Below are 25,896 nucleotides of genomic sequence, written 5' to 3' on the forward strand. Positions count from 1 at the left end.
AAGCGGTTAAAAATTAGTTATTTTTACTAACGCATTGTTCCGTTGCAGTGAATACTACTTTAGTGAGGAGAATCTGAATCGTGACTTTTATCTGCGACGCAAAATGGACCCGGAAGGGTTCCTCCCGGTTACGTTGATTGCATCTTTCCACCGCGTACAGGCACTGACACTGGACTTGAACATCATCATCACGGCCATCCAGGAGTCTGACAAGTTGGAACTAGTCGATGATTATAAGGTTCGCACCATATTCGAACCAACAAAATGGCCTATAGATCCGGCGGATATGGGCACCAATCATTACGTATCGAACGGATCATCGGCTTCTGCCTCGGCTAAAGCTCAGACTGAAAACATAAGACCGGTGGGTCCGCTAGCTTCCAAGATTCTTTCAAGTATTCCACCTCCACCTATGCCGCGGAACATTCGAACCTCAATAGCACAACCACCCGCCATCTTCAATAAGGTTCCTTCGGTAGCCGCTCTGGTAAACGATAATCCATCAGTTTCACCCTTATCCAAAACACCGACAACATCGGAGTCGGAAAATTTAAACCCAAACGTGCCGGAGTTCATTCCCACGATGGCACTTCGCAAACTGTCCGCAGGTAACGCAACAGCAGCGGCCGCTGCTCAACCCAACCAGCAACAGCCGTCGGACGAAAAAGAAAACATTGCTCAGGATGCACAGCTTCCAAAAAACGAGCTGGGGAAATCTAACTCTGGTGACAACGGTAAGCTTCCCAACGCGGAAGCTCCCGCTGTGACCGACGAAGCCGAATTGTGGAAGGAGGTAAAACGTCGATCTCGGTCGGCTCAGCCGCACCAAGCTAAACGTCAGCAGCAACAGCAGCAGCCAGGAGAACAGAAACAGCAGCAGCAGCAACAACAACAGCAACAGCAACAACGACGACAAGTTCAAAAGAAAGACGTTCCGCTAAAAGCTGCTCAGCCTCAGGCGACACTTCCGCAAAATTCGGCCATAAAAGCAGCAACAACCTCTGCCACACGGCCAGCCCAGCATGATGAAGAACGGGAGGAGTTAGATTTCCAATTTGACGAAGAACTAGACATCCCACGAGGTGTTGGTCGTGTGAATCATTTTACGGACAACTGGTCCGACGATGACGATGAGTCCGACTACGAGCTCTCGGATCACGAAATCAACAAGCTGCTCATTGTGACACAGGTAAGCCTCCACCAGAGTCATTTTCCCCCAGTTTCCATTTTAAGCACACACTCTTTCCCTTTCCCAAAGGTTGGTCGAGCACCGAAGCACGAAGGTTACGATAGGACGGGTGATTTCACTACGCGTACCAAAATCACTCAGGACCTGGAACAGATCATTAACGACGGACTGCACAACTACGAGGAGGACCTGCTGACAATCAATTGCCGACGTGGGGGAAGCAACTACAAAACCATCAACCTGATCTCGCAGGAAGAATTTGACAAAATTATTCCCAAGCCACCGAGGGTATGTCAGGAAGTTCCACCTCCCCCGCCGCCGACTTTCGTCGAGACAGACGATATGCTCAATGCAAGTACGGCCAGTGCGGCCCATCGACACAAAGCCCGTTTCTTTGCCGTTAACAAAGATGAATTCGTTGATCCGATTACTCCGCGCAAACGTAAGACGAGACATTTGAATAACCCGCCGGTCGAAAGTCACGTCGGTTGGGTGATGGATGCTGTCGAACATCGGCCTCGTACTACCAGCATGGGCAGCTCCGCCGGAACTTCGCCTACGGCTTCCAGCTATGGTTCACTGCCCCAGAGCTTGCCAACGTTCCAACATCCGTCACATTCACTACTGAAGGAGAACGGTTTCACTCAGCAGGTTTACCACAAGTATCACAGCCGTTGCCTAAAGGAACGCAAACGGATGGGATCCGGGCAGTCACAGGAAATGAACACTCTATTCCGGTTCTGGTCATTCTTCCTGCGGGAGAATTTCAACAAAACGATGTACACGGAATTCCGTCAGGTTGCCCTTGAAGATGCGGTCGAAGGATTCCGCTATGGGTTGGAGTGTTTGTTCCGTTTCTACTCGTATGGTTTGGAGAAAAAGTTCAGACCACAGCTGTACGATGATTTCCAGCAGGAAACGATTCGTGATTATGAAAATGGTACGAAAACGAAATGACACGTAAACGCAAGAAAATACTAATATCAATTTAATTTTAGGCCAACTCTACGGATTGGAAAAGTTTTGGGCTTTCCTGAAGTACTACAAGAACGCATCGAAGTTAGCCGTTGATCCGAAGCTGAAGGAATATTTGGATAAGTTCAAATCGATCGAAGACTTCCGCGTGCTGGAACCGCAGATCAACGAAATGCTCGAGGGGGTTGGAAATCTAAAATCGTCACCGTCGAAGCGACGACCGCGCAGCGTGTCGGAAAGTGAAGGTGTCACAGTGGTAGCCGGACCAAGCAACGTCAAGCGAGCACATCATGCAGTGAGCGGCGCAGCCGGTTCCAGCTCGGGTTCCTCCGGGTACTCCGGTGGCTACAACCAGCCACAGTACCATCGAAAAAGGTTAGTATTTGTCTTAGATTTAAAGTACTATTGTGGTTTCTATGTTTCCTCTCAATATACGAACATTTCTGGAATTCCGCATGGCACCAATACGGGGTCGCCATTTTTCTCGCTATTTAACCAATGACGTCACTTTTCTGTCGGCTACCGGACAGAGACTTGTGTACGCTCGAGACCTGAAACTGGTTCTGGCAGTTGATGATTGTCGCCGCCTACAAGCTCTACTAGAAATGTTTGTTGTTTGGTGCAAAAGAAATTAGCTTATAATACCCAAAACCCCAATTTTAGTTACCGAATTGATGGGACTAAGTTGCGCAGAGTCGGTCATGTTACCGACACCCGTCACCAATTTCCCAGTTGTCTCAGAAGACGCAAATCCCTTTCGACCTGGTCGGGTCATCTTGCAAGTTGAGTCACCCTGTTCCTGATGTCGGTGGGGTTCAAGAGAACTGTTTCACTGTTGTTTTCGTCAGCATTTTGACGACGTGTACGGCCCGCCGTAGCCTACCGACTTTCGCCAGATGTACGATGGGAATCCAACTTCTTAGGCCGATTGGCACCGAATCGACGTAACGAATGGTTTGACGAGGAGTGCCAGCAGATGTTGGATGAGAAGAACGCAGCGCGGGTACAAATGCTGCGTAGAGCCACACGTCAGAATAGGGAGCGATACAATCAGAATCGGAGACAGCAGACACGACTCTTCCAGAAGAAGAAGCGTCACCAAAAGGAAAAGGAGTGCGAAGAACTCGAGCAGCAGTGCGGATTTCACGACACACGCAAGTTCGATCAGAGACTCTACGAATCTCGCAAAGGCTATATGCCGCGGGTCGAAATGTGCAGAGATAAAGATGGAGGTATCTTGACTGACGACCGTGCGGTGATCGAAAGGTTGAAGCAGCACTACGATGGACACCTGAATGGCTTGCAGGCGGAAGACCATGACCGTGGAGGACCTAATTGTTAAAGTTGAAGTTGAAGTTTATGTAGCCATCCAGTGCCTGAAGAACAACAAAGCAGTGGGAAAGGATGGCATCAAGGCGGAACTTATTAACCTTTCGTTACGCGCGTCAACTTCGATTTACAGGCATGCTAAAACCTAACAAAATTCACTCGAATACTCGAATGCCACTTGGTGAAAAACTAATGAAACTTTTTCCACCGTTTGAAAGATCTTAGTCTGCGGATAGACAGGATTGCTGAAAACAGTATTTTTCTTTATTGCTGGTATCCCGAGATAAAGTTAATGGTTCACAGGTGTTGTACAAAATACAACAGCGCGAGAAAGGGAGGGTTAAAATGGACCCAGACAAGTTGGTCAGCTGTTTGCATCAACTGATTGTCAAGATTTGGGATACGGAACGATTACCGCAGGATCGGAAATACCGAAGGACCGGCTTCATGGAGGGTCGGTCTATCAATGGACCAAATCGTCACCCTTCGGCAGATCCTCTAGAAGTGCCGCAAATTCGGAGTCCACACGCATCACCTGTTCAGGTGTTCGTCGAAGTGCTGCTTCCTTCTATCGGTCACCTCTCGATCGTCCGTCAGAATACTGCCAGTCTTATCCCGACACATTTCGGCCTTTGCGGAATCCGTTCAGTTTCTGGTAGAACGATGCAGCCGCTCCAACTCTGCATATTCCTGCTCTTCCAGGTTGAGCTTTTTCTCCCGAAAGGTTTGGTTTCGCTGCATCTTCTTCTGTTTGTGTCTTTCCACGTTCTGACGTGTGGCACTGCGCATCTTGGCCGCCCGCGCAGCGTTCTCCTCATCCATCACCCTCCTACATTTATCGTCAAACCAATTGTTCCGCTGATTCCGGGCCACATGCCCGATGGAGCTCTCCGCTACACTACTGATGGCCGTTTTGATAGTGTTCCTACAGTCCTCCAGAGGGGCTTCCTCCAGCTCGTCCTCTTCCGGCGAGAAGAGGCTTCTTCGAGGCTGGCGTCGGTACCGAATGTTGTTCACAATGGAGAGTCTTGGGCGCATCTTAGCCATCACTAGGTAGTGGTCCGAGTCAACGTTAGCGCTTCGATAGGTTCTGACGTCGATAATGTCTAAGTGCCGACTGTCGATCAAAACGAGGTCGATCTGTGATACTGTCTGAGTTGGTGACCTCCAGGTGTACTTATGATGAATTCTGTGCTGGAAAAAGGTACTACGTACGGCCATATTCTTGGAGGCGGCAAAGTCGATAAGTCTTAGGCCCATTTCATTGGTTCACTAGTGTGCACTGAACCTTCAATCACCGGTTTGTATTCCTCCTCCTGGCCGATCTGAGCATTGAAATCCCCGATGATGACCTTGATATCATGTTTTGGGCAGCGGTCGTATTCACTCTCCAACTGCGCGTAGAATTCATCCTTGTCGTCATCGGTGCTACTGAGGTGAAGGCTGTGCACGTTGATGATGCTTATGTTGAAGAATCGGCCCTCGATTCTCAACCTGCACATTCGAGGATTGATTGGTCACCACCCAATTACCCGTTTCCGCATCTCGCCCATCACTATGAAAGCTGTACCCAGCTCGTGTGTGTTGCCGCAGCTCTGGTAGATGGTATGTCCATCTCTGAACGTACGTACCGTTGAGCTCTTCCAGCACACCTCCTGCAGCGCTACGACGTCGAATTTGAATACTGCACAAAACGCTAATTAGACCGGTTATCCTCTGCGGACACGAGACGTGGAAACTGCTAGAAAAGGACCTGGGAGCACTCGGAGTTTTCGAACGGCGGGTGCGAACCATCTTTGGCGGCGTACAAAAGAACGGTTTGTGGAGGCGAAAAATGAACCACGAGCTCGCGCGTATCTTCAGCGAACCCAGTATTCAGGAAGTGGTTTAAGCTTTTGGATACGTTGGGCAGAACATGTTGCTAGAATGCCGGACAACTATCCTGCAAAAATGGTTTTCGGATCGAATCCGGTAAGAACAAGACGGGGAGGCACATATTACAAAAGATCAACGATACTGGTCGCAGTGATGAGTCTATGCAGGAGAAAAAGAGGGGCATAACGAGCGAGGTGGCAAGACCAGGTGAAGCGAGATATGGTCAGTGCTCGCGGAACTGGAGACCAGGTGCCATGGACCGAATTAAAAGGAGCAATTACGTTACGCAGGCCTTGTCATAAGACGGGTTTTGTACATTTGTCAGCTTCGTACGGCGTATTTGATCGCAGCGTTTTGCGAAAAGAGAAAGTAGGCCAAATTTCTCGCTCGAATGCTCCGCTGAATCTTCTCACTAGTATTGTTGACAGCGGTCACCAGCGATCCCAAATACACGAACTCGTCTACCGCTTCTATTGCGTCGCCATCAACGGTTACCGCATTTGTTTCCTTTAAACGTCTTGTTCAACGTAAAATCGCGCGGAGGTGGACGAAGCACAATCGTTAAAACGAGAGATCCGCAATATTCCGAAATGAAATAAATTTACGCGTTTTCTCGAATTTTCCGTCGCATGAAAAAAACACGTGTTAACTGTACGATTTTATTAGCAAGAATGAAATACAATATGTAAAGGCAGAAGAGAGAAAATATTTGATTTTATGTTGGTAGCAGTTCTTTCTAGAACAGGCGAATCCAGCTTCGCCGCAGAGTCGAGGGATTGCTGCACATCACGACCGTAGACATCCACCCGACCTTGAGGTAACAGCCTCAATCAGATGGCAGTAGCACCAACTTATGAATAGGGCGCTGATACTGGGTTTGACCTCTACACAGGGTCACGTTACGCACAGCTCCGTTGCGATCTGGATGAACAGCTATTACGCGAGCAAGTTCCCAATACGCCGGTGGGGAATTTTCATTTTTAACCAGCACTAGGTCGCCAAGCTTCAAATTCTCCTGTATGGTTCTCCACTTGTGTCTCGGTTGAAGGGTGTTGATGAATTCATTCCTCCAACGTTCCCAGATCTCACCAACGTAGGAACGTAGTCTTTGGTACCGGTCGAGACGATTCAATGGTATATGAGAAACTTTAGGTTCGGGAATCAAGTTCAATGGCTGGCCAATGATAAAATGTCCTGGCGTCAAGGCATCACAGCAATCGGGCGACGTAGATAGAGCACAAAGTGGGCGCGAGTTGAGACAAGCCTCAATTTGAACCAATATGGTTGAAAGATCCTCGTATGTGAGTGATTCCGTACCAATCACTACGCGTAGATGTTTTTTCATACTTTTAACTGCCGATTCCCATAGTCCCCCCATGTGAGGGGCATTGGGAGTTATGAACGACCATTTGATTCCCAAGCGACTGACGTATTGTTCAATCTCCGAGCTAGAGTTCAATGACCGCAGACTCTCTCGTAGCTGCCGATCAGCACCGATGAAATTAGTGCCGTTATCCGACCACATCTGACTGGGTAGACCACGACGACCGTTAAAGCGCTTCAAAGCCGAAATGAAAGCGCTGGCTGAAAGGTCCGTAACCGCTTCCAGGTGTACCGCTTTTGTTGTCAAACAGACAAATACAGCAACGTATCCCTTAACCGTTTTAGATGACCGCAGTGTACTCGAACGAATAATGATTGGTCCGGCGTAGTCCACTCCCACGTTCTCGAATGCTCTTCCTTCACATGTCCTTACTGCTGGTAAACTACCCATGAGTTGTTTTGCAGTCTTGGCTTTCCAACGAATGCACCGTACACAACCATTTATTACAGAACTAACCGCTGTGTGACAGCTCAGCACCCAATAACGCTGGTTTAGAGATGATATTACCAGGGTTGCTCCAGCATGGAGATTTCGTAAATGCAGATCAAGGATCAGTAGCGCTGTATACCGGTGGACCTTTGGGAGAATTATTGGATGACGTCTTTCATATGATAGATTTGAGTTATCTAGCCTGCATAAAACACGCAATGTGCCAGAGCCATCCAAAAACGGACAAATAGATTTGAGTTGGGCGTTGATTGGTTCTAAACCTTTACGTATTCTTTTGATATCATGACCAAACTGTTCGTGTTGAGAACACTGTGCTAATTGGAGATCTGCTTGATGTATTTCGGAAGGCGTAAGGCCGCCCTGTAGCTTTGATGTTCCTTTTGTTTTCGATAGTAGATTTACTTTGAATCGGTTCACCCACGCTAACACCTTTCTCACCAGCACTAAAGACGAGTATCGATTTAAAATATATGCTTCAATTTGGAATGTTGTTACTGTTTCAACCGCCACTGTCAAACACTTAAATTCTCGTTTTTCTTCGTATATGTTTTCCTCGAACAAAGGTGGAATCGGTTCGATCTTCCATTCTTCTTCATTCCTTTGTAACCACTTCGGGCCGAACCACCACAAATCATGTTGCACTAGATCAGCCGGGAGTACGCCACGCGAAGCGCAATCGGCAGGATTATCCGTAGACGATACATGGTTCCACGCGCTGCGCGGTAAGAAGTCCATTATTGTCGATGTGCGATTAGCAATATATGTCTTCCATTTCCGTGGATGTGATGATAACCACTCGAGCACGATTTTAGAATCAGTCCAGGCGTGAATGGTGACTTCTAAATGCGCGATGGCTTCGAGGATACTTTTCAAAAGCTCGACCAACAGAGCCGCAGCATTCAACTCCAACCTTGGCAGAGATACTTGGCGAATGGGGGCCACTTTGGTCTTGCTGGCCACTAGCGAAACGTATATATTACCTTCACTATCTACCGATCTAGCATATACGACTGCTGCATACGCGGCCTCTGATGCGTCAGAAAAACCATGCAATTGTATGCGCTTATCATGATTCACTATCCATCTTGGTATGTTAATGTTTTCAATTAACGGCAAACTCATTTTGATTTTGTTCCACTCATCGTTGATAACTGCAGGAAGTGGGTCATCCCAAGATAAATCCAAAAGCCATAATGATTGGTATAGAATCTTGATACGGACGATAACTGGCGCTATCCAACCGAGAGGGTCGAATAGTCGAGCGGTGTCTGACAAGATCTGACGCTTAGTGTTCGGTTTGTGCATATTAAACGTGAGCTTGTAAAAGAAAACATCTTTAGAAGGGTCCCAAAGAATACCTAACGCTTTAATGGTATCTGTTTCCGGGGATAGTTTCATGGGTATAGACTCGATTTTTGTTTCAGAATTTCTGTGCAACAGTTGTGGGACATTGGTCGACCACTTTCGAAGATTGAATCCAGCACCGGAAGCGATCTGGATAATCTGGTCCTTTAACTTCATGGCTTCCTCGAGCGTATCAGCACCCGAGAGGAGGTCATCGACGTAAAAATTCTTTTCTATTCTTTCAGCTGCAGCAGGAAGCTCGACATGACTATCTCTGGCTGCTTGTCTTAGTGATTCGATGGCTAAGTATGCTGCACAAGCTGTACCGTACGTAACGGTTAAAAGTCTGTAATGCTGTATCGGTTGATCGGGGTCTGTTCTCCATACAATCCTTTGAAAATCGGTATCTTGTTTGTGTACCTTTACCTGACGGTACATTTTTTCAGCGTCTGCTGTAAATGCAACCGCGTAGGTACGAAAGCGAGTTAAAACAGTAAAGAGATCCTCGTTCAGGTTTGGGCCAACCAGTAACCTGTCGTTCAATGATATTCCCGTCGAAGTTTTACATGAGCCATCAAACACGACACGTAGTTTAGTCGTAGTGCTTGAGGTTTTTAAGACAGCATGGTGGGGAAGATAGAATCGTTTTTCCTGAGCGATGCTCACTTCTTCTGCCGGAATAAGTTCCATGTGGCCTAGATTTAAATATTCCGCCAAAAACTCGAAATATTGCACTTTAAAGGTGGAATCTGCTTTAAATTTCCTTTCCATAGCTTTCAAACGCTGCGTAGCTGCTGTAAGAGACTCTCCTAGAGGTGGCTTGGATTGATCAAACGGTAGACTGACTGTGAAACGTCCATCGGTATCACGTTTGTGTGTTGCTCGAAATGATTCTATTGCTTTCTCTTCGTCGACAGTAAGAGGCTTTAGCTTCAATATTTCTTCAATCTCCCAGAATTGTCGCAACGTGCGATCTATGTCAACCTCTGTGTGCAGACAGATGATAGCAGCTCGACAGGTCAGAGTGCTAGCACAACCAACTTGACCAGCGACGATCCAACCAAACGCAGAGTTCATGGCAATTGGAATCCCCAAGTTATCGTTTACTTTGCCATCGCCTAAAATCGAAAGAAACACATCTACACCCAGAATTAGATCGATCTTACTTGGTTTGTCAAATTCTGGATCAGCCAGCTGCAACGATTCCAAACACTTCAAGTTGCCGGTGTTGATTTTCTGCTGTGGCAAATTACGTGTAAGCTTTGACAGCACATACGCCCTTGTGCTGATGATGGGATTGTAATCAAACCGCGACGCAATTTCCAAATTTACTGCGCCTCGTGTGGTTTCAGACGCACTATTTGTTACACCGGTAATAACGATTTTCGCATTCTGCCGTTTAAGTCCCAACTGAGTGACGCAACTCTCCGTTATGAGTGTAGCTTGCGAACCACAATCGATCATAGCACGGATTTCATGAAACACTTCGTTTTTTCCTTTTATGCGAACGACAGCCGTAGGTAGCGTACCGAAAACGCTCGTCGCAAAACTTGTTTTGATATTTGCCGAACACGATACTGCACTACTGTCATTTTCGTCGTTGTTCACTAGCACTGGTTGTTTTTCACTTCCTTTCGCCGCTGTTTTGCTATTCACCTCATTCAGTGATTCCAGATGACACAATAAAGTGTGGTGACGTTGTTTACATTCGGGTACTCTGCAAACCGATTTCGACAGACAAACTTTCGCGTAGTGTTTTGACCTCAAGCAATTGAAGCAAAGCTTGCTTTGCTGAGCTAAATTTCGTCGTTCTTCGACGGACGCTTCCTTAAACTCTGTGCACTGGTAGATGGTATGTTTTTCACCACACACTGGGCATTGTAGTTTTTGAATAGCCCCAAAACATTTCACTTCCTTTTTCACTGGTGGATATTTTCGCTCCTCCTTTGTGTCGTGCTTGGTTTGGTCGAAAGATTTGCCACCAAATGCAGCGCACGTCTCAAATGTATCACATTTTCGTTTTAGAAATTTTAGCATTTCACTAAAAGTTGGACTGTCCATATCAACAATGTGTTGTGCCCATTGAGATCGGAGTCCGTCGTCTAACTTTCTGAGAATAAGATGTATCAGCCATGGATCCCTTGACTCGTATTGTTCTCCTAATGCTTTAAGCTGCCGTATCACCTCGTCTGAGGTCGAAACGAGTTTACGCAAATTGGTTAAATTTGGCACCTTAAGTACCGGCTGATCACAAAACTCTTGGACAAGGGCCGAAACAGCGAACTTCGACTTGTCATAGTGTTCGACCAGGGTATCCCAAACTTCTTTGTAATTCACGTCAGTAATAGCATAGCTGCTTACAAGACCTTTTGCTTCTCCTCCTAAATGCGATACTAGAAGCTGTAATTTGAGTGCACCGGTCAGGTTTTTACGGTCAACACTGCTTGTAAATAAGTCCTTGAATGAAGACCACTGCTTCCTGTCTCCATAGAAAATTGGAAGGTTGAACGAAGGTAGCTGCGTATCAATCGGTTCAAGACTCTTTCCACGAAACTGGACAGCTAACTCCTCGACGGACGTTGAAGCTGCAGTTTGACGAGTAAGCAATACTCGTTGCGTTTCAAGTAATACTCGCACTGCTTCTTTTATATCACTGCTGGGATCCGCAATTGTTTCATTGCTTGCTGATTCGTGGTGTTCATCTTTCAGCATCGCCATGTATTGACTTTTTGTGGCATAAAACACTGTTTCGAAATCTGACCGCATATTCAATGTCGATGGTAAATCATCCGGTGATGACAATTCCTCGATTTCAGCTTGGGTTTTTTCGAACGTTTCCTCTAATTCGGCAAGCTTTTGCAATCGATCGTGTACCTGGAACACCGGCGGATTCTGTTCGCACAATTGTTTCGCACCCGCGTACTCCCGTTTAAGTCTCGCGAAGGCAATGTTCCTTCTATTCAACAAGACCTCCATATTCACAAGTTCGACGTTATCCGGAACCGAAGGACCATATGTTCAACGTAAAATCGCGCGGAGGTGGACGAAGCACAATCGTTAAAACGAGAGATCCGCAATATTCCGAAATGAAATAAATTTACGCGTTTTCTCGAATTTTCCGTCGCATGAAAAAAACACGTGTTAACTGTACGATTTTATTAGCAAGAATGAAATACAATATGTAAAGGCAGAAGAGAGAAAATATTTGATTTTATGTTGGTAGCAGTTCTTTCTAGAACAGGCGAATCCAGCTTCGCCGCAGAGTCGAGGGATTGCTGCACATCACGACCGTAGACACGTCTTTTCATGTATTTGGAATTTGGACAAATTTTTTTTAGCCCGATCCTCCTAAACACCACCTTCAGTCTGGCGTAGATTGCCGCCGCCGTCGCAAAGTTCCTGGCTACGATGTCAAAATCATCTGCAAAGTCTAGAAGTTGGCTACCCTTGGTGAAAGTCTTGCCTCTTGACCATGCTAACGAAAAGCAACCGCGCTATCGTATGATTCAATACTACAAACAAACATTTTGTTTGCGTCGGACCGACTTCGGGTGACAAACTATCACTGTGAGCAGCCGATTTGGAGACAAACAGAGAAACGACAAAATACGCCATCTTATGCTTCCAGTTAGTTTGCAGTTTAGATTATTCGATATGAACGCAAACCGGTAGAACGACTGTTGGCTTTTCTTGAGATGCCGCATGCATTATAAGACAGCAGCAGCGCGAGCGGCAGATTGACTGGATTCAAAAAACAGTCAAATGATCGTTCAAAAAGCGCCAGTTGAATGCGGAAAGCGTACGCATTCACGCAGTCACATTGAACTCGTGATCCCTTTTCAAGCCCTGCCATTCGATATTCGCACGTAGTTCTCGGCAGATTACGGGTTATCTAGCTGCCCGATGTTCAGCCGAGGAGGATGGCTTCGACGTTTTACGGTACGGTTGACAGTTTTGAGCGTACATATAGGGGGACCCGGGGCAAGATGAGCACCCTAAGCTCAGGTTCAGTTTTGGTTATAAAAAGCACCAGTTTAGCTTCAGCTAACTGTTGTTAAACAGTTATTCTATTATCCATCTAACTTTCCTATACAATTTTGATTTGAAATATTTGAAACTATATTGAAAAAAATGTAATAAGGAAATAGTTGTTTTTTCACTCGCCTGAGGCATACCGGGGCAAGACGAGCACCCCCACGGGGCAAGATGGGCACCTGTTTAATAAATGAATTTTTTGCTTAAAGTTACGTTCCTAGTTTTTAGTAAAGCCTTAATTACTAAACATTAGTTCCATAAGCGTCGTGTTAGATGAAAAAGACAGTGGTGGGGTAACATTTTTAAGCAACTCGATTAGTTTACCAATAGTCACTTTTAAGTTCCGAGCTTTAGGGACTGAAGTTTGTTAAAGGGTTGGAGGCTAAAGTTGCATAACTGTTTTTGAAATTTATAAATTTGCATGGCTTTCTATGAAAAACCATTGCATTTTTATCGAATGAATGAGATTTTGTTTTGTTTTGCTAGTTTGAATGCCAAAGCTCCAAGGGATCACTCCATACTAGCATTTTTAATTTGAAGGATGTGATGGATTATCGCTTTCTCTCGTTTCTTGCTGAATATGATTTTAAATGGCCTCATTTCACTGGTATTCGTTACCTGCTCAAGCATTTTGGGATATATTCAAGAATTCACATCGGCATGCCATAGTTTTTTTGCGTTTCTTCCGTATCGTCTAATGAAATAACCTTTCACATTCAACGCGCCAACGACAGCTCGAAGAACGTTATTCGTTAACCGTTTTCGTCCCAAAAACATTTAAAATAATGAAAATAATTGAATTTGGTCCCAATTTTTATTTTTGCAAGCTATGTTGTAAAGTTTAAGGGCGCCCATCTTGCCCCGGGAAATGGTGCTCATTTTACCCCAGCAAAATGACATATTTTTAAACTCTTACAAAATATAAAAGAATCACTAGAAAATATTTTTAAACGATTCAATTGGGAAAGTACATATTGTTTAATCGTAAAAGGGCTGTAATTTATAAATATGCATCTTTTATTTATTTAAAATGCTTATTTTCTGATGGCAAAATGTTATAAGAAATCAAGGCTGTCAGAACGATATTTTATTTCATGGAATTTTTCCAACAAGCGCGTGATATTTTATGTTTAACGCTAAAACATTACTTTGTTTCTACACAATTTACTAGTTTGTGAGAGTTTTATAACCAAAAGCTGTTTTGTAGCTGTGGAATGGAGGGGTGCCCATCTTGCCCCGGGTGCTCATCTTGCCCCGGGTCCCCCTACTGCTACTAGATGACGGTCAGAGTCAATATCTGTACTCCGTAGGGAACGTATGTTTGTGATGTTAGAGAAGAACCGGTCATCCCCGATGACGATCATGTTTTCCCGTGGCGACCAGCTGGCGTACATTGTCTCCAGCCTCGCGTAGAACTTTTGCTGCTCATCGTGGGGTCTACCAATTCCATGTATCAAGTTTCAATTCGTCGTCCTTATTTCAGGCCGATATCGACAGATCGATATTCCGACCCGTATTCGCTTGAAATTCCGTAGTAATTGACTTAAGCAAGTTACCTGATTAGTATCACGCTAGTGAGTCTGCCTCCTTCCCTTCCTGAATACGACCCCGGCTTCCACCGAGATTGGCTATCTGATCTCCGCTAAGATTGCTCGTATTCCGGCTGGTACTGCTGGGAAGTACGGATAGATGTTGAATAAGAGGCTAAGGACCCTATGGGGTCTGTATTTTCGCATTATCCAGCGGTTCACCAAGCCAAGCCAAGAGTTCTCAGAAAGATTGTAAAACGAAACAAGTAACCTGTAGTTGCGTACTGACGAATGATGCCTTCGAAACTTTAAGGCCTATGAATCAGGAACTCTAACAAAAGGTGTGCCTTCAGAAGGAGTTTCTGTCTTTTTGCCTCTTTGATGGTCTTTATTATTGGCCCGACTTTGCAAGTCACCGTTGGAGAAAAGTGAAACTTTTCCGTTCAATCTGAACTGTAGAATTTGTGGTAGAATTATTGTGACAGAACCGCATTTCACTCCATCAGAGCATGCTTGGAAACTATCCTCCCTTAACATGACTAGTAAAACTTAAAAAAAAAATAGAAACTTTTCTGTTCCACAGCATGCTTGGATCTGTCACTGGTATACAACCACGTTACATACTAGCGTTACGATCAGACGCGTTAGAAACTACATTATTGAAAAATAATAACTTTTTATTGCTTTTTTCTTGTTTTTTTTTTCTCAGGTGTGATTCGGCTGGCAATCGGTTCGTGGATGTAACGAATCGTCCCGGTCCATCGGGTACCTCGAATTCGCGTGCTCGAACCGGTTCGATGGGGGAGGGTGCAGCCAAGCAGCATACTACCGCCGGTGGTCGTCCGCGAAGCGGTTCGACCGGCAACAAGGTGGTGCGTGCGTCTAACGAACGTTTTTCATTTAATCGAGCGGGAACGGCGGCTGCAAGCGGGGCTGGGTCATCCAGCGGACCGTCATCAACGTTGTCGTCTTCGTCGTCGAGTAAACAACAACAGTCCCAACAACAAAAGGGACAACACAGCAGCAGCAGTAGTAGCAGCACGAAAGCGAACGAAAGCGGTGCTAATACTGCTGCAGTAACAGGCACTTTGTCGGTGGTGCCAAAAACATCGACAGAAGCGTCACCGTCGAGCGGCGCAAAGCCTTTGTAAACGGCGCTTTTTGCGAGGGACAATCCTGCGGCAGATGGGATAGAAGAAACCCAAAAACTGTGAACTAACTATGTGTTGCTTGTGTACACATTCACACAAATGTCCTTACACAAAATCGTCGGCATATCGCGCATTTTTTCGGTCTTATATCATTGATGATACGTAATTATTCGTTTTTTACTGTGTAGAAAATTTTGATATCTTCTTGATTTGTTTCTAACAGCAGGGTGTACCAATATTTCGATATTTTCTGAATCTGAAAATATAACATAAATGTTTTCACCGGCAAATACGGTTGGTATTACCGGATGAAGAAAGGATGAGCTTTTCTCGGGTCAATGGTTGAAGAGAGAAGTAGATTAATGCAGAACACATAGACACACACACATGCAAACACGCCAAGACACACTGCGATCGTAAAATTATGAAGAAGAAAATGCTTACTGCCATCCGATGTTCTCTTGTTAGCTTTTAGAGAACGGCGCCGACCAGAAATAATGCAAAATGCAATCGAAGCAGTGCAGGACAAAAATGGATTGTCGCATCGTTTAAGCTCTTCTGCTCTTTGTTTGAATGTGCTTTTCTGTTTGCTTCAAATTTTCCTTTTTAATCGTACATTCTATCATGGATTAACTATTACAAGTTAGAAATGAAATAAAATCTACTTCCTGTGCACACACATATACACATACACTTACAAACAGCCACGCCTATATATTCTAATCGACATCAGTAGGAGGGGAAAGTTGACAGTCAAAAATTTACCGAATGGATTAAGCTATTGAGTGATATACGTACAGACGAACGGGGAAAATGGTGGGTCCTCTGCGAAGGGGAGGACGTTCTACTAGAAGTCTCGGTCTCTGATGGTGATCGCATATAACCTATTTATGCTATAATAATAGAAATTTTACTGACAGGTAATTGCATACCAAAAAAACGATAAGAAAAATCAAGTAAGTCAGATTAGCTTGATCCACATGCTAGCTTTTTTCGGGACGGATATTCTGATCTTTTTCCTTCTTCTGATGGGTGGTGTAATCGCCTTAAGTTGCAGAGAGTTGTTTGTTGATTACTATAATTAATAATATTTAGGTGAGAAGAGAGTTTATCGGATAAAGAAAAACTGAATTATGTACTAAGAGCATTACCGAGTTTCTTTTTCATTTTCTGTTTGCGCCAACTGAATGGTTTTTTTTCTCTTCGTTCGAGTTCGATCACGACAAATAGAACTCTTTCTTTCACTAGACTATTCGTTTTCATCATCCGTAAGTTAACTAATTTTTAATGATTTGTTTTTTTTTCGACTGGGTCTATTATAGAAATGCATGGAAAGAAAAAAAAAGAATAAAACCGGAGGCAGGATTAAACCATGCTCCCGAATATCGCAGTGAACGAAACGAAAAAAGGGAAAACTGTGAGAAAAAAATATAAGTATAATTGATTTGAAAAAAAAAAGCGAAAAAAAGTTAAAAAATATTTAAAAGGCACATAAAAATCTATAGTCATACTGTAATAAAAATTGTGAATTAAAGGAAACTTATAAAATGTAAATAATAAAACTACTTATATATTCAGTAATGTTTAAAATAATTTAATAAATTAAGGATAAAAGCAAGCTTTTCGTGATATTTTATGCAAAGAAGGAAAGTCCCTGTTTCTCCATATATTGGGAATAATATAGTAGAGATTTGATGTACTGTGGTCATCGTGGTTCTGCGTTGTAGATCGACTGATGCTTACGGTAATGACTGTGGAACGCCAGTTTTGTGTGAATTTGCAAACTGCGAGACTTCAGCTGGCTACGTAATTCGTGGAAAGCTCGACTCGCAGCTGCAACTCGTCGTTTTACTTCGTGACTTCGCGAAACAACACCATTTGGGCTCACACGTTCCCTACCAGTAACCATGTACATCGTTTTTTTGTCCCAATCTCGCTGCTTCCCATTCAAAAGTCCTCTTCCACTTCTCTACGGTTGATTCGATGTCATCCAAAAAAACAAGAAAGCCTGTGAGATTTCGTGATGATAGTCCAGTTCCTTTCCATGATTGCTTTGCCCCAGCTTAGAGAGTGCATCCCCTTACTTCAGTCCATCCAACATCACGAAAGCGGCTGGGGTCTCTCCCGCTATTCTGACGCATGATTTCGACTCATCCAGAGTCGCACGAATCCGCGTAACTAGTTTCGTCGGAAAACCTAGTGTTTACGCGTATGTGGAAGTGGCCGAAGTATAACAAAACGAAAACCCGACGCGAAGTTACTATAACAAACTGGTTTTACTTTTATTTTGAATGTTTATAATAGCGAGATACAAAAGTAGGAGATACACAAAACGCGTCTATTCGTGTTTGCTGTTTCTTCTGGAATGAATTTGAATTTTGACTGTGGAAAATACAACGGATATGCTGTCGCTTCACTGGCAGCATTTTTTACTTGTTGAACCTGTCTTTCTTGACGAAAACTGCTCTGCTGACAAGGAGTATACCAATGCAAACCGCAAACATCCTCCCGGCCTTGAGGCGGATGCCTCAATTAGCAGGAAGAACTACCAATTTGTGAATCGGACGTTGGTAGATAGTCTGGCCCTTTTTCAGACTCACGCTTCGAACAATTCCGTTGCGATCGGGATGTGTTGCCACCACACGAGCAAGTTCCCAGTAGGCCGGTGGGGTGTTCTCGCTCTTCACTAATACCAGATCACCATTATTCAGGTTATCCTCGACTCTTTGTCACTTGGTACGGGGTTGCAGAGTTATGACGTATTCGTTCCTAAACCGTTGGCAAAACTGTTCAGTGACTTTATGCATCCGCTGGTACTTATTCAGACGGTTTTCAGGTACACAGCAGACGTTTGGCTCCGGTACTAAATTTAGCGGCTGACCGATGACAAAGTGTCCAGGTGTTAAGGCTTCACACGAATCAACCGAACTCGACAGTGTGCACAGAGGGCGCGAATTCAAACACGCTTCGATTTGAATTAAAACGGTAGAGAGGTCTTCATAATTCAGCACATTTGTTTCCAAAACGACTCGCAAATGTTTCTTCATGCTTTTGACGGCACCTTCCCAAATCCCACCCATGTGGGGGGCAGATGGTGTGATAAAGTTCCACTTCACGCCCAAACTGCTAAGGTGATGATCCACTTCGGTGTTGAATTTGGCTGATGCAAGGAGCTCCTTCAACTGCCGGTCAGCGCCGACAAAATTTGTTCCATTGTCGGACCACAACTGACTCGGTAAACCACGACGACCGCAGAAACGTTTGAGTGCTGATACAAAAGTGCTTGCTGAAAGATCCGTTACCGCTTCCAAATGTACTGCCTTTGTGCCAAGGCAAACAAAAACTGCTAGTAAGCTGGCTTTTATTGTAATTGGTCCGGCATAGTCCACACCAACATTTTCAAACACGCGGCTGCTAGCTGTTCGAACTGCAGGTAAACTGCCCATCAACTGATTAGCTACTTTGGCCTTCCAACGTGCACAGCGAACACAACTGTTAACTACGGTTCGTACTACTGATTGGCAACCAATCACCCAATAGTGTTGATTCAATGTCGCGATGAGCAAAGTGGGACCAGCATGCAGATTTTGCTGGTGTAACGTCGAGATGAGCAAGTGCGTGAAGCAATGTGATTTCGGAAGGATGACTGGATGTTTCATGTGGAACGAAAGATCGGAATTCTTTTTAATCTTCACGATGACCGGCGAAATGCATCCCAAACGATCAAATAGTCGAGCTGAGTCCGACAATAGCTGGCGCACGCTGTCTCCGAAGGCACATATTATTTAACTTTGATGCACCTCAGATTTTTCTTCACAGGCTGTTAGTATTGATCGAAACAATGAATTTAAAAAAGGTCTTAAAATATTCTATCTTGGGTTTTTTGAAAAATTCAATTTTTAAGTTTATATAGGGGTCATTTCGTCTCAAGTGATATTACCCGTTGTAATCGACCACATCCGATTTCAACCAAATTTGGCATAATTGCTCATTCCAACCTCACATTCAATTTCCCAAAGTTTTGTACGCATTGATCAATCCCCCTTGCAGTACCGCTTCTCGATTGTTCTGAGATTTTTGAAAAAACTCATTTTTCACTGCATGTCACTGCAAGGGGGATTGATCAATCCGTACAAAACTTTGGAAAATTGAATGTGAGGTTGGAATGAGCAATTATGCCAAATTTGGTTGAAATCGGAAGTGATCGATTACAACGGGTAATATCACTTGAGAGGAAATGACCCGTATATAAACTTAAAAATTGAATTTTTCAAAAAACCCAAGATAGAATATTTTAAGACCTTTTTTAAATTCATTGTTTTGATCAATACTAACAGCCTGTGAAGAAAAATCTGAGGTGCATCAAAGTTAAATAATATGTGCCTTCGGACATAGCGTGTGGCGCTTCGAGTTTGGCTTGTCGGTGTTGAATTTCAAACGAAACCCGAACGTGTCGGTAGTCGGGTACCAGTGTATTCCTAAAGCCTTCACTGAATCTGCTTCTGGATACAAATGCACAGGAACTGAGTTCTGGTTTACCTCTTTAGTCTCCTCCAATAGTCTCACATCATTCGCAGACCATTTGCGAAGATTGAAACCTGCCGCCGACGTGATGTGAATTATGTCTCGCTTCAGTGTTAGTGCTTCCTCGATTGCTGCAGCACCAGAAAGTAGATCGCCGATATAAAAATTCTTTTGTATGCGATCCGCAGCAACAAGAAACTGCAATAGACAATCGCGTGCAGCTTGTCGTAGTGTTTCTACTGCCAAATACGGTGCGCAAGATGTCCCATATGTAACGGTGAGCAAACGATAATGTTCGATGTGATCATCCGCCTCTGCTCTCCACACTATACGTTGGTAGTCAACATCGTTTCTGTGTACCTTTATTTGTCGGTACATTTTTTCCGCATCAGCCATGAAAGCGAACTGGTAGCTTCAAAATCGGGCCAGCACTGTAAACAAATCCTCGATGACCTTCGGCCCGATTAAAAGCTTTTCGTTTAACGAAACTCCCGATGCTGATGGGCAGGGGCGGACTGGGAGCCAAAGGGCCCACCGGGCCTTTGAGATTAGGGGCCCAAGTTTGCAATATTCTCATGATAGTAAATTAACACAAAAAACGATATCTACTCAAGAGACATCAGCGTTACAAGAACAGTATATCGAATAAATATGGGCTCTATTTTGTAAGTCATGTCGTGCAACTCGACTCGACTCAGGCACTGTCGAGTGTCGAGTATCGGGAGAACGGGCAGCATAGCGGCTCGATGCTCGAAACAAAACAAACTCAGTCGTTATTAGGACCGAGTTACCAGCTTTTAGTGTGTGCGTCATATTAGCGGTTCACGGTACTTTAGTTTGGACGCATTTTTCTTCAACGAACTAACTAGATTTGCTGAAGATTGTGCCTGTGTGTTGCTCCTTTCATAACATCCTGTAACGGCATGTTGAACAGCCCACATGAGGGACCATCACGTTGATAAAGACCCCTGGGAGGTTAGAATGGCCATGATTTTACGGTCGATGGTATCATACGCAACTTTGAAATCAATGAAGTAATTGTGCGTTGAATTCTGTATTCAAGGACTTTTTCGAGGATCTGCCGCAGCGTGAATAGTTGATTTGATTCGCGTGATAAATGATAGGATGAATAGTTCAATGTATATGAGTAGCTTACTGCGTCTACACGTCAGAACAGAACAATTCATAGTGCAGGCGATTCCCGTGCCGAGTTATAGCTATCCCTGGGATTAAGCTCCTATAAGAATCCTGCTTCTTTAAGCAAGGTATTCTGTGCGAATCCTCTGTAGAATTTCTTCACACGATTCCAATGTGAGGAATGCCCGAGAATCTTTTTGGTTCGTCCTGGTTGAGCTGCGGAAAAAAGAACCCACCGTCTAAAAACGCCAGTACGAAGAGCACGTGCTCGCCAGTCCAGAGGAGAGGTTCGCCAGCAACGGAGTTTCTGCAAAACGGTCAGGTGCAAGAATTTTGCCATGCTTGTGATGTGCAATGATAGTGCTGGCAAACTGCTTACTGACAAAATGACGATAGCAGCCAGGTGGAAGAGTATTTCCAGACGCTGTTGAATAGAGAAGTAAACACGAAGCTCAGCGGGTACAGGATAAGAACTTTGAGCGACGGCCAAACTGTGGAGCCACCAACACAGGAGGAGGTCGAAAGTGCAATCAGTGAGCTGAAAAACGGTAAGGTTGCTGTCAAGGATGGTATCCTGGCTGAACTTCTAAAAGCGGGGAGCGTGCAGCTGTACGAGACAATTCGCCACCTCATTGTCAGGAACAGAATATGGGAGGAAAATAAATATCGGAGGAGTGGTTGATTAGCCTCATTTCCCATAATTTAAAAAACGGACATAGACTTGAGAATAAAAACTATCGAGGCATTACGTTGCTCAATTTTGCCTATAAGGTGCTCTCCCTATCCTGTGTTTTAGACTGAGTCCGTTTGCTGAGTTCTTCGTCGGCGAGTATCAAGCTGGTTTTCATGAGGGTCGCTTCACGATGGATCAGATATTTACCCTGCGTCTAGTAACTGACGAGTTCCGGGAGTGCAACTTGCAGACTCATCATATTTTTATGGATTTCAAGGCGGCATACGGTTCAGTCAATTGAAATGAGCTGTGACAGTTAACGCTAGGATATGGTTTTCCCACAGAACTAGTTACGTTGATTCGTGTGACACTGGATGAGTAGAAATTATGAGTCAGAATAGCAGATGAGACCTCACGTGCTTTTTGATTTTGCGGATGACTTACAACGTTGTAAGTCGCAAAATAAAACGACTAATTGCAGCTGCGAATTGGCCTTTACGCATGCATTACATTTTGTAGCTTGAAGTCCCGAAGCTTGCAAATTCGCATAAAACTGGCGCTCTAGAGAACACTAATCCTCTCGGTGGCCCTTTACGGACATGAATCATGGACGCCTAAAGAAGCTGATCGACGAATGCTTGGGGTTTTAGCGTAAAATTTGGCAAAATCCAAAATGGAGTGTAGCGCAGATGCATGAACCACGAGCTGTATTAAGAATGCAAATATGCTGTTACATATAATGAAGATAGTACAGTGTAGCAGTCTGAGCTGGGCTGGCCACGTGTCTAGAATGCCCGACGAAAGAGTAGCCAAAATTATTTTAAGCAGAGAATCAAGAAGAGGCTGTAGACTTCGGAGTAGACATCGCACTGATAGATGTGCGCTGTCGAGGATGATGCACGTTCAGCTGGTGTTCGAGGGGTTTGAAGAAAGGTAGCCCAGGATTGAGTACTGAAGGACCATAATTCATTCGGCGCAGGATCGATAACGGACCGTCGCAACTGAAGTAAACTGAGTATGGAGCTTAAGCCGACAGTTCAATATTTATAAGTAGTCAAATAACTGCGGATAAAATACTAATTCTACTTTTAAATACTCTGAATTGTAGCTGGTAATATTTTCGGAGCCTGGACCCCAACAGCTCAACTTAAATGGTTTTATGAATCATGGGGCCCCAGCAATCGAACATTCGTGAGTCGTAGAAAGAGTTTAACTGAAATAAAAATTTTGGTAAATCTCATTTTGTGTAACAACGAAATTTTTACTGTGGCCCACCGGGCATTTCCCCGGTTGCCCGGTGGGCCAGTCCGCCCCTGGCAGATATTCCGTAATAACTTTTCATTACATATTTTTACAAACCGGGAGTTATGCCCTTGTCTGGGTCCACCAATGGAAATCAAATTTCAAAACTTAAAATTAAACTTGACTTTAGACTAAGCTTAGATTTTAGATTTTAATTTGAATTCGGGCTTGAACTTGGGCTTGAGATTTTATTTGTAATAAGACTCAAAAATAAACTAGAAATCATACTTCAAACTGGACTTAACATTAGATGTAAAATTGTACCTTGAAATTGGAATTTATCAAGATTTGAAATTGTTCTTTGTGAGGCATGAAATTGGACTTGATATTGAACATGAAGTGGTATTGATATTGCCTCTGATACCAGGGCTTAAAATTAGACTTGAAATAGTAGTTGAAATTAGAAATAAATTTGACTTGAATTCGGACCAAATTCCATTCTGATATCGGATATAAAACTGGATTTAAAATTAAACTAGAAATTGGAATTGATATTTGACTTGGACTCGACTAGGTTAAACTGGACTTGGAACTGGACTTGATTTGGTTTGAAAGCGGGCTTGAACATGATACATATTAGATTTGAAACTGGTCCTTAATTAGACTTAAATTTATCGTTACCGTCATCCGGGGATACTTGCAACATTTTTGAACTTTGACTTGGGCTAACTTTCGAAGTGTACCGTTGAGGTCCAAGTGTAAGGAACCAAACTTGTATAGTGGTCAGTACTTTTGATTTATGATCATGAGAAAAAATATCAACTAAATGAATCCGAAAATCCGAATCCGAAAGAACCGAAAATGGGGGTGTTGCAAGTTACCCAGTAAACGGGGTTACTTGCAACACTTTACTGAATTTGCGTTTATTAAGATTTTAAATTTGATTTTAAACCGCGAATTACTATTTTTAGATATTTCGAGTGTAAAACAAGAGATACTGGAGGTATGTTTTGCTTCCCAATTTCGTCTAGCGACTTTTTAAAGATATCAGAGAGACTTCTGAAATCGGAGATTTAAGGACTGTATCGAAAAGTCTTTAGCAACATCTATTCGTGAATAAAAATGAAATACGATTACCTATTATTTCAATTTTTGTTTTCGGTTTATTGAAGATCAGGACGACTTGAAACAATTACCCTTATTCTGCGAGGCGAGTGACGTGACTATGTTGCAGTCACCGCGAATCAGGTGACAATTGTCACCTAGGTGACTCGCCTTGTCACTTAGGTGACAAGGGTTTCTTACCTAGGTGACACGATTGTCACTTAGGTGACTCGACTCGCCGTGGCAAGTCACCTAAGTGACAATTGTCGTATTGAGTCATGTGACTCGCAGAATAAGGGTGAATAACATGGCTTACATTAGTCAAAATATTAGGTTCTAAAGAATGAGCGCACTTTTGATGAAACTCCTCCCAGCAAATTCTGTACACTAGCTTTTGTGCATTTCCTAGATGCAGCAGTTCAATTTTTCTTACATCAATCCACCAAATTGTCTAGAACAAAATGATTGACCTTAAAATTTTTCTATGAGTAAATTTCATGCTTTATTTCAATTTTGTAATATATCCGAATTGAAAAAATATCTGGGTAGAGCGTTAGACATGAAAAACCAAAAAGAGAAATTAAACCTTTTCTAACTTGGCGCTGCTCCAGATAATTATTTTTGCATGAAAATCAAAACTTAAGGTTATTTTGAGTGCTTTCATGATAAAATAGTCATTAGCTTGTTCGCATCGTTTTAACGATGTTGCTCGTTAGAGGGTTAAGCGTAGCTACCAATAACCTATCTATTAAAAGAAAGAAAGAAAAAAATATTTTAAATTTTTACAATCATTATTGTATATTATCATTATTATAATAGGTTCAAACTTCAATGAGCAAAAATGAGCAAAAAGAAGACCAATTCAGCGACGTCGGCAACTTCAATTAGCACAAGAGCCAGAGGAGAGAGGAATGTGAAGATTTCGACGAGATTGACGCCCAATTCTGCACCACACTAGTTAGCGAAACATTTCTGCAAAGTGTAGTGAAAACGTATGAAGGGGTAATTCTTATGTTTTGCTCAGCCAAACACGTCCGTTTACCAGGTTTACCATCCGAGTCATCCATATAGATTATGGACGGGACGTTTTAGACGGCCCTTCAAAGCTTTGCGCAGTTGTTTACGATACATGTAGGTGTGGGAGATGGCGAATTTAGACGATTCTTACCGTTAGTCTATTGTTTGCTACCGAAGAAAAGCGAAGCGACCTACGACGTCGCATTCACCGCATTAACGCACATTGCTGAAAAATCCGTTAGCGAGTTTGATCCCGATTTTATATTGAAGGATTTTCCGTTGGATCGCCGAAATCAATGCCGCGAAGAAGGCATTTTCTAAGGCAATTCTTCACGGCGGTTTTTTTTCCATTTCACGTAAAATTTAATTAGAAAAATCCAAGCGCTCGGACTACAAACTCAGTACGGTCGACACTACAAGATTCAATTAGATTACAAAAAAGTCGTAGGGTTCGCCTTCATTCCACCTGAGGATGTTCCTCATGCGTTTGATATGCTGCCTGCCGAGTGCGATTCGGTCTTAGAACCATTTTTAAATTATTTTTCAAAATATTATGTTCATGGGCGGAAGGTTCGTGGGCCAATTTTTAACCCGCGATTGTGATCCTCCTTCAAGAATGTCCAGGAAAATATTTCTAGGGCATCAAACAATCCAGAAGGATGGCACAACAAGTAGAATTCGCTATTCAGAAAAGGTCACCCAAATTTACCATTTTACCATTTACTCAGGCAGTTTAAGTTGGAAGAAAAAACACAAATGCAAATGCGGAGTTTATACGCTCACTAGCTGATCCGACAAACTTCGTATTGCCACAAATTAAACTATGTTGTACATAAATCGTGAATTTCGGATGACCTTTGTCACAATCTCGAGTTTTGCAAGTTTCTGAGGGGTTCAACCTTAGATGATTCATTTTGGCAGTTACGTAACTATGAAAG

At 43.6% G+C, this 25,896-nt stretch overlaps 1 protein-coding gene across 4 annotated transcripts in view; it reads left to right on the forward strand.

Annotated features, from left to right (window-relative positions):
- The window catches only part of LOC128733027 (la-related protein 1), a 30,504-nt gene extending 13,633 nt beyond the window's left edge, over window positions 1-16,871 (forward strand). For all 4 annotated transcript variants that reach the window (XM_053826566.1, XM_053826567.1, XM_053826568.1 and 1 more), the window contains 4 exons: window positions 49-1,189; window positions 1,259-2,129; window positions 2,188-2,539; window positions 14,820-16,871. In XM_053826566.1, coding sequence (XP_053682541.1) covers window positions 49-1,189; window positions 1,259-2,129; window positions 2,188-2,539; window positions 14,820-15,261 — 2,806 coding nt within the window. In that variant the 3' untranslated portion in view covers window positions 15,262-16,871. The remainder of the gene's footprint in view (window positions 1-48; window positions 1,190-1,258; window positions 2,130-2,187; window positions 2,540-14,819) is intronic.
- Window positions 16,872-25,896: the final 9,025 nt, after the last annotated feature.

The sequence above is a fragment of the Sabethes cyaneus genome, chromosome 1 (assembly GCF_943734655.1).
Source record: "Sabethes cyaneus chromosome 1, idSabCyanKW18_F2, whole genome shotgun sequence".
In the NCBI taxonomy this organism is placed as follows: Eukaryota; Metazoa; Arthropoda; class Insecta; order Diptera; family Culicidae; genus Sabethes; species Sabethes cyaneus.